Below are 8,617 nucleotides of genomic sequence, written 5' to 3'. Positions count from 1 at the left end.
TTTCGTGCCGAGCCTGCATTCGAACTCGCATAAAAAGGTGGTCGAGATGAGGAACAAGGCGTCGACCGGCGCCAAGGACTGTGAACTTCTTGCATACATAAGGGGGAGTCAGATAGGGGTAGGATGCAGCTAGCTAGTGTTTTCGAGTATTATTCGAGTTCTTGAATTTTTAAATTGTTTTTCTATTGATTTTTATATAGAGGGGTTTTTCCTTGTTTTGTACAGAGCTAGTTTAGGGTGGAGGATTAGCTTAAGGATTGATGTATTTAGATTAGTGTCGGATAATCAGGTTAGTTTAGTTTGTTACTGCCATCTTGATGTATTATTCTTTTTGTAGTAATTATTGATTACCAGGTAGGAAGACTATTGATAATTTGATTCTTTGCAAACAATTTGTCTTTTTCCTTTTTTGCTTGGGAGATAAATGTTTGGGTAGACGAATGAATTATATATGATCTGATAAAGGACTTCATTATAAACACTTATAATGAAAAGAAATTTAAGAGCAAGTGTTGCGTGAAAAGGAGTAAAAGAAAAGGAAAAAAAAACCTCTCGAAGCAATCACTTGGACAGCTTGTAAACAAAATGGATAGGGAAATGCCTAAACTTTAAATTATATATATTATTAACCTAACGTATTAATTTGGTAATCAATAGCTATAAACTCTACAACTAATACCTGTTAGGTGATGACACTTGACATTTGATCCATCTGTGATCATGGTGGTTAATTAATTAAAGCCAACAGCTTTGGTGCTCCAATTGAGTACCGAAGCGGTTGGTGTAGTTTGTTTCCTTGAAAATCTCTCTCACATCCTAAATTTGAGGGATAAGGTAGTTGAGAGGAGTTCCACACCCAAAAGAGTAATTTCACTTAGATAAAAATGTTATTTTAGGAAGTATAAATAAGAAGAGAAATATAATTTGTGATTAGTTACAACTATACAACTAATAAACACGTCTCTATTTTTTCCGTCCTTTTCTAGCATTCTTCCTTCTTCGTTTCTTATTGCTTTTGAACTATAAACTCTTCCAAAACTTATTCATGTATTGCATTATTTTCTGTCTTTTATTTCTCTTATTCGTGATTAATTTTGCAAAAAAAAAAATCTAATTTTCCTCATACACCATGTTAAATATAAGTGATTAATTCTCTTTTATTTCTTCTATATCTTTTTTTATTTTCTATCTTTTTATCTTTTTATTTCTTTTATTAAACAACTTGGTTAATGTTATAGAAAGAAAAAAATCTCTTCACACACACATATATATATTCATTCCCTTGAAAGCAAACGCGAAAAAGAATTTCAATTTTTAGGTATATGCTAAATTTTTAGGAAAGTAGGTGAATTTCAATTTTTTAGGTATATGCTAAATTTTTAGGTTCCAGAAGAATTTTATGTCAGCGTCAAAGAAATACTAAACTTGCGAGAAGTAACAAAAAACAAAAGAAACGATATTGGAGGATAATTAGGAAACAAAGAAACGGTATTGGACGAGGATAATTAGGAAAGTATGTAAGTAGGTCGGACAAAAATAACCTTCCATATTTTTAGACAGTTTTAATTATTTTATCAAATTAAAAATGGTAAAAAACGTTAATTTGGGAGCACCGAAGCAATGCTCTTAATTAAATCATGTTGGTGGTTAACATTTCTGGTAATTAACCCCCTGAACTATAGGAGGTATTGCACGTAACCCCACCCCCACCCCACCCCTCACCCAAAAAAAATTGTTTATCTCACATAACCTCCCTGAACTTTGGGGTGTCTCACAAAACCCCCCAGAACTTTGAACTTTTTTTCACTATATTACCTACATGTAATTTGCAAGTTACTTAAATTTCATTGAGAATTTCATTGAGAGGAAAAAAAATATCCAAATTTTAAGAGAAGAGGGGGGTATATTGCCTGCAAATGACAAAGTTTAAGATTGTTTCTTTCAGGAAATTTTTTGTTATTTTCAAGTTAATTGCATGGAGGTCCAATGAAAAAAGTTCAAAGTTCAATGAGGTTTTGCAAGACATCTCAAAGTTCAGGGGGTGTTATGTGAGACAAACAAAGTTTAGGGAGGTTATATGGGACACCTCCCAAAGTTCAGAGGGAAAGAAATTAAGATTACACCAGCATACATCTGAAAAATTTTGAATCTTCTTAAACCCCTTGCACAACGCCTAGATGTCTTTACTTACTCTACTAGTGTTATTGTCGGTTTTGAGAGCTACAACAAGATGATTGTGAAGCACGTGGGCACATGGGGCCCACACCCACCCATGTGAACATCAAAGCCCACCTGAATAGTCATGTATAAAACCTGATGTCTAGGGTTTCGTGAAAAAATAGGCAGAGGATGGTGCAGCTTTGACTTGAGTGCAAGGGGATTTGGTTTTTGTGGCTACGGAGAAAAAGCAAGTGCAGGGAGTTTTTTTGTTGGTGGCTGCAGGGTGCGAATGCAGAGGCAAGAGTGGAGATTTGAGAAGGCTTTTGTTAGGGTTTTGAGCATCCATTGGTGGAGATATTTGTGAGAGATTTGAGAGTTTGTGTGAGGGTTTAATTGTGTGATTGTAAACCCTAGTTGTATTCTCTCCCTCTAATAGTAGATCTCCCCCCTCCTTGCCCCGTGAACATAGGCAATTTGTCGAACCACGTAAAATTAGTTTATCTCGCTTTTGTGTGATTTGTAATAGCTTATTTGGGTTCCCTCGACAGGTCAATCCTAGGACTGATGAGAGGAAGAACTGATTTCTCACTTGGTTGAGATATTTTACTTAAGGTTCTTGTTTTATTTGTGAAACAGGAATTCCTATTGTGACCTGACTCTCTTGTTGTGTTGTCGTGACCTGACTCTCTTGTTGTGTTGTCGAAGTGTTGTCGAAATTTTCGCTGCGCGCAACAATGATGACTTGTCTATGTGGGAAGGTACATCCTAGTATCTTCAACTCAAGACATCTTACGCTTGAATACGTGTTGCTCAACCTCTTCCTCAAATTCGATCTGCATCCCAACGCTGCTTATACTACCCTTAGCATCCGTGAGGTTGTTCTTATGTATTGGATATCAAAGGGGAAGACATTTAATCCTACTATTCTGATTTTACTTAGATGTGCATGGTTGCCACTACTGCTCGGGCTTGTATACCCTTTTCTCATCGCCCGTACATGCCAAGATCAGAAGAGCCCCTTCCTCTTTGCTGACCTGATATAAAAAGGGGAGAGCTTCGCTCTCAGCGGGGACTGTGAGGAAGAGCATAGCAGCAAGAGGGAAGGGAGAGACCACTGCTGGGCAATCATTCGGATCTTAGCCATCTGCACCTCAGGCACCGGGTTCTTCCAGTTTGACTCAGTGGACCTTGCAGGCACTTGGGGAGAGAGAGAGTAGAGAGTCTGAGTGGATAGGTTGGTACACTATAGGAGAGATATGACTATTATTACTTAGAATCGATTGCTAGAGTTTCCTTGAACTTGTATCCCTTCTTATAATCAAGTAGGATTGTTGATCACTTGATCTCATGCATGTAATCTTCGTTGTGAATTTCATACATGCAACTTCCCAATTTAAAAAAAGCCCGAAAATTTACATGACACGATTAGGGGTGTTAAACGGGTGGGTTTGGGCATTAAACGGGCGGGTCATAAATGGGCGGGCATGTTTTGCCCATTTACCCATTTATGACCCATTTAACATTTTCTAAATGGGCGGGTTTTTACCCGCCCATTTAATAAACGGGTCGCCCATTTGCCCATTTAACTATAGTAGCTATATATGTATAATACTTTTAGGGTATTTTTTGTAAACTTTTAGGGTTTTTTTGTAAACTATTGGGGTTTTTTTGCAAAATTTAGGGGGTTTTTGTAAACTTTTTGAATTATCAAAATACGCACAGGCATGTACGTTACCCATTTAGAAATAGCATGAACATATTGAACAAAATAGCATTAAATTTACCAATCAAAATACGCACAGGCGTCGGAGGCTCTGGGTTCGAGAGGCGGCGGAGGAGGCAGCGGAGGAGGCAGCGGAGGAGTAGGGATTGGGGTTGGGATTGAGGTGGAGAAAGAGCTCAGCTGCCCTAGAGAGAGAAAAGAAGAGATTTAGCGATTTTAGGGTTTTTGTTTTGGGAATACGGGCGGGCGGGCAAACGGGTAAATATACACCGTCCATTTAGTGCCCATTTAGTATCATTTGAAATGAACCCACCCGTTTAGACCCATTTAACTAAATGGGTGGGTTTTGGACGGGCCAAGTGATGGGCGGGCCAGGTGGGTAAATGGGTATGGGCAAAATCTGCCTTCCCTACTTTACACACCTGACATTGTGAGTTTTTACATCGCAAATAAGACCGTGAGGATTTTTCACTCCACTACACGTATTTGTCAATCCGCAAGATGATACGATGATACTTATTGATCGATCCGCAAGATGATGCGATGATACCTTTTTGTCGATCAGCACAATGATGCGATGATACTTATTTATCGATTCGCAGATGATGTGATGATACTTATTGGTCGATCTGCATTATGATGCGATGATACTTTTTTGTCGATCTGCACGATGATGCGATGATACCTATTCGTTGATCCGCATGGTGATGCGATGATACCATTTTTGCCGAATCACATAAGTATATGTTTTATTGAGAAACTATAGAGAATGATTGACCCTGAGTTTTTGGCAGATGCCCAATGTGATATTACTCGTTGTTTAGATAACTTGTTATATGAGTACACGAGATACATATGTTAATGTTTATTAGTGCATTCACATACTGCCTTAAGGCCACATCTGTGTTCGCGCGTGTGACATATCAAACCGGATTGGTAGGCTCTAAAATCTGCACATTATAATATTTGAGGAGAACAGAAAATATGGTAAACCAAGAAACACCAACTTATGGATACGAGTGTTGTTGAACTCAGAATCTGGAAGTTGCATATGTTACTTTCAATTTGACATGATGTACCAACCTAAACAACGCTCTTTAAAAATCCACACAGGAACATATCAGAAGTTTATAAAAGAAATTAAAGCAGGTACTGCAAGAATCACGAGAAGTAACAAGCAGAATGCATATAAGTTCAGAAAGTAACCAATCGGTTGATTCGCTAAACTATGATAAGGCTTATTTTTCAGAGGTAATATATGACATACTTGTTCAATCAGTAAGCACATGACTCCAGCCACTGAAGTCTGAGCTGTCTTGTATTATGTTTCTATCTCCTGAGAGAGGTAATAGACAAGAGAGGTTAAGGTTGAAGACATCCAAATACTCAGTCTCAGCATCATAGTACGAGAAAAAAAGGCTAGAATACTTCAAATAAAAAAAGAAAAGGAAAAAAAAAGATCTGGACTAATTCACTAAAATAATAGTAAGCAAGAAGAAAAAAACTGCATGTTATGGTAATATTAACCAGGTTCCTTGGAAACACTATGTATAAACAATATATGAAACATAAATGAGCTATGCCTTAAAAAGCAAGTGAAACGACATCGATATTTGATTCAATTTTGGTCAAGAGAATGCACGTATCCAAAACATCATCCTAGGATGATCCCATGCAGCTCCTTCACCAGTGACCTCATTAGCAATATTCGCCTATTGGTGTAAATCTTATGCACTAATAATTTAGTACTTCGACCAAAAAGACCTAACTGAAAAAAAAGGTTTTAACAAGTGAACACCAACCATTCTCCATCACTCCAAACAACATGTCAAAACATGCATTCAGGAACTCTTATTTCTCTTATTGCACATCCTTCACAGCCTTTATATTAACTCACACAACCTCTAGTCACATGATGACTTGTTTTCCCCTTTAGTTTTTTCAACATCCACTGAAATCATAGAATAAGACTTCTTTTAACATGAACATGTCCACAAGGTACCCTCCTAAGATTAAAAACGAATGGGTAACTAACACCATCATGGGGTTAGGAGGTGCATGTGCTGATAAAATAGGATGGATGACAAGTCTATACCCCGGGGGTGCATCTACCAATGATCCTCCTTTTCAAAATACAAACATTAGAATGCAACCCCAATTCACAAACAGTAATATTATATGTCATCCATACCTCTGTTGATTCAGATAGGCTCTTGGCTTAATTCGACACCTCAATCTAAGTGCTGAAATACAGCCACACCCGTTTGTGAAACTTGCATATATCATTTGGCTATCACAAGAATATGCTGCATGGGCGATTAATTCCCCTCGTGGAAACCACTGTGAAAAGAGTAGAATTATAATACAACGAAATTTGATGAAAATGACCAAAGTGCTATAGAAATAATAAACAGTTCATGTTACAGATTTAAAATGAAATTTGATGAAAATGACCAAAGTGCTATAAAAATAAATAAACAGTTCATGTTACAGATAAGATATTATAACACACCATACAATGTATAGATTTCCTTGGACCTGCAATATACGCAATTCTGGCAAGTGATTACAGAATACAGCAGTGTCATAAACTAATAATCCCATTAATATAACAGTCTCTGAGCATTCATGGGTTATGAATGTTTAATATAATGTGATTAATATTAACTTCGAAAGCGTGGTTAGATGACCAAACTACTCATTCCCTCCCCATTCAGTAAGCATTCAGCCTAAAAACCTAGAACATGTACCCTCTTCAGTAAGCATTCAACCTGTGTCTCAGTGAAGTTATTGAACTACAATGGCACAATGAGCTATCATTCAAATAATTTTGGTTAGCAGTGAATTATAAATTATAAATTACATTAAAAAATCTAAATTCCTGCCATTTCCCATTACAACAAAGCTACTAAACAATAGCAGCTAATTAGTAAAACTTTTTTAAAAAGGATCTACTAGAAATTAGAAGATAAAGCCCATATCAATTGAAAATTTTAAAACCGTAGAAACTAAATCAAAATAAGGAATAATTGTAATTTAAAATAAATCCTAGAATATAAAATTACCTTCTCTTGATCTGAGGATTGGGGATCAAAGATAAGAGGAGATCGAAGGGCAGGAGAAGAGATCTAGGTCGAGAAGTGGAGATCGAAGGAGAAGAGATCAGAGGCCAGAGGTGATCGAAGGCAGAGCTCGAGCTCAAGGGAGAGAGGAGATCGGAGGCCGGAGGTCGAGGTCGAGCTCGAGGGGAGAGGAGGAGGTCGGAAGCTAGAGGTCGAGCTCGAGCTCGAGCTAGAGATGAAGAGGAGAGAAAATCGTGATTTTTGAGATCGGGTAGTTTCTGAAGGGTGAAGAGTGAAGGCGAAGGGTTTGCTGGAGTCGGGTTTTGGTTTTGGGAGTATGGGTGGGCAAACGGGTGCATATAGACCGCCCATTTAGCACCCATTTAGTTTGGTTTGAGAGGAACCCGCCCGATTAGACCCATTTAACTAAATGGGTGGGTTTTGGGCGGGCCAAATGATGGGTGGGTCAGGTGGGCAAATGGGTTTGGGCAAAATCTGCCTTCCCTAGACACGATGCATTTCAATACAAGAAGCCAAAACGGACAATATCCGCATCGGGTTGTCCTAATTTCTAAACATTAAAAAATTTCTAAATGGCCAAAAAAAAACCCAACTTCATTAGAACTATAAAACATCATTCATAAGATGTATAATTAGTCAGAAAAAAAGCCCTAGTTTATCATCAAAAACGGAGGGGGGAAAACAAGAAAGAAAGAAAAAAAGAAATTTTGCTAAGGAACCAAAATTGGGAAATAGAAAGACAGCGCTGATGTTAGCGTAACACCCAGATTCTAATCGAAGAACAGGTGCAAGAAAATGGCGTAAAAAATATTGTAAGCTTCTCACATATTAGGTTAATCTTGTAAATAATTGTATGGCTACAGTTATGCTTTTGCAGTGAAAAGGGTTTCGTATTGTTGTATTATTAACAGTCAATTTCACTTTTAATTTCAAGAACAATGAACCTGACTAATTTTGTTTACTTGCTATATGCAGTTATCAACTACTTAAAAAAATATTTTAATGTAGTCTCCAAAATTTTCACATCTTAGATTACGAATTTTCATTTCTTGCGCGCGCCATTGTTGTCATAGGAGAATGCATGAACCATCTTGATAAGAGAAAATGTGCTTTTCAGAATTGACCAAATTCTTTGTCACGGAGAAACTTGAGGATCAAACCTTAAATCAATAAGAATAGTTTATGTATTTAGCTTATCATTCTTTGCATAGTAATCCTTTAGTATCCTAACTTCAAAACTTAAAGGCAACGTAAGATTTCTAGCATATCTAATGATTCATTTCTCAAATGTCATATATATTCCTTCCCATATCACCATAGGCAACCTGTAGTATCCAACAGGGGGGGAGGTACATTTATCTTTTCTTACATTTCTTATTCATTATCGCTTTAACCGAAATCTTCTTGGAAAATTATATTAAGTCAATATATGTTTTCTGCATTCTTTTGTCGATTAAAGTAATTTTCTTGATGCTTTAAATATATAAATCGTCATGTTTCTATATTTGAATAGGATTTTATGTTGCGCCCCGTGCGGAAGCGTGCTCGACAACCAAACGAGTCGGTAAGCGATGAGAGAAGAGAACCAAATCAAATCACGAGTGCAATTCAGCAAAATACAACACAAATCAAACCAAACACATGAATTTAC

The 8,617-nt window shown here is 37.1% G+C and overlaps 1 protein-coding gene and 1 long non-coding RNA gene across 2 annotated transcripts in view; one reads left to right on the top strand and one right to left on the bottom strand.

Moving 5' to 3' along the window:
* LOC109831060 (GATA transcription factor 5-like) overlaps positions 1–4,094 on the top strand; it is a 5,795-nt gene extending 1,701 nt beyond the window's left edge. Inside the window, exons 3-4 of the mRNA XM_020398398.1 lie at positions 226–289; positions 3,963–4,094. Of these exons, the coding sequence (XP_020253987.1) occupies positions 226–289; positions 3,963–4,094 (196 nt within the window). The remainder of the gene's footprint in view (positions 1–225; positions 290–3,962) is intronic.
* LOC109819387 lies at positions 4,760–7,426 on the bottom strand. The gene is made up of 3 exons (XR_002241529.1): positions 6,949–7,426; positions 5,151–5,219; positions 4,760–4,833 (listed from the first exon to the last, which is right to left on the bottom strand). It is a non-coding gene; the product is annotated as an uncharacterized LOC109819387 (long non-coding RNA).

Source organism: Asparagus officinalis, chromosome 1, assembly GCF_001876935.1.
Source record: "Asparagus officinalis chromosome 1, Aspof.V1, whole genome shotgun sequence".
Lineage (NCBI taxonomy): Eukaryota > Viridiplantae > Streptophyta > Magnoliopsida > Asparagales > Asparagaceae > Asparagus > Asparagus officinalis.
The sequence above is the reverse complement of the archived record's forward strand: the minus strand, read 5'-3'. Positions and strand labels throughout refer to the sequence as shown.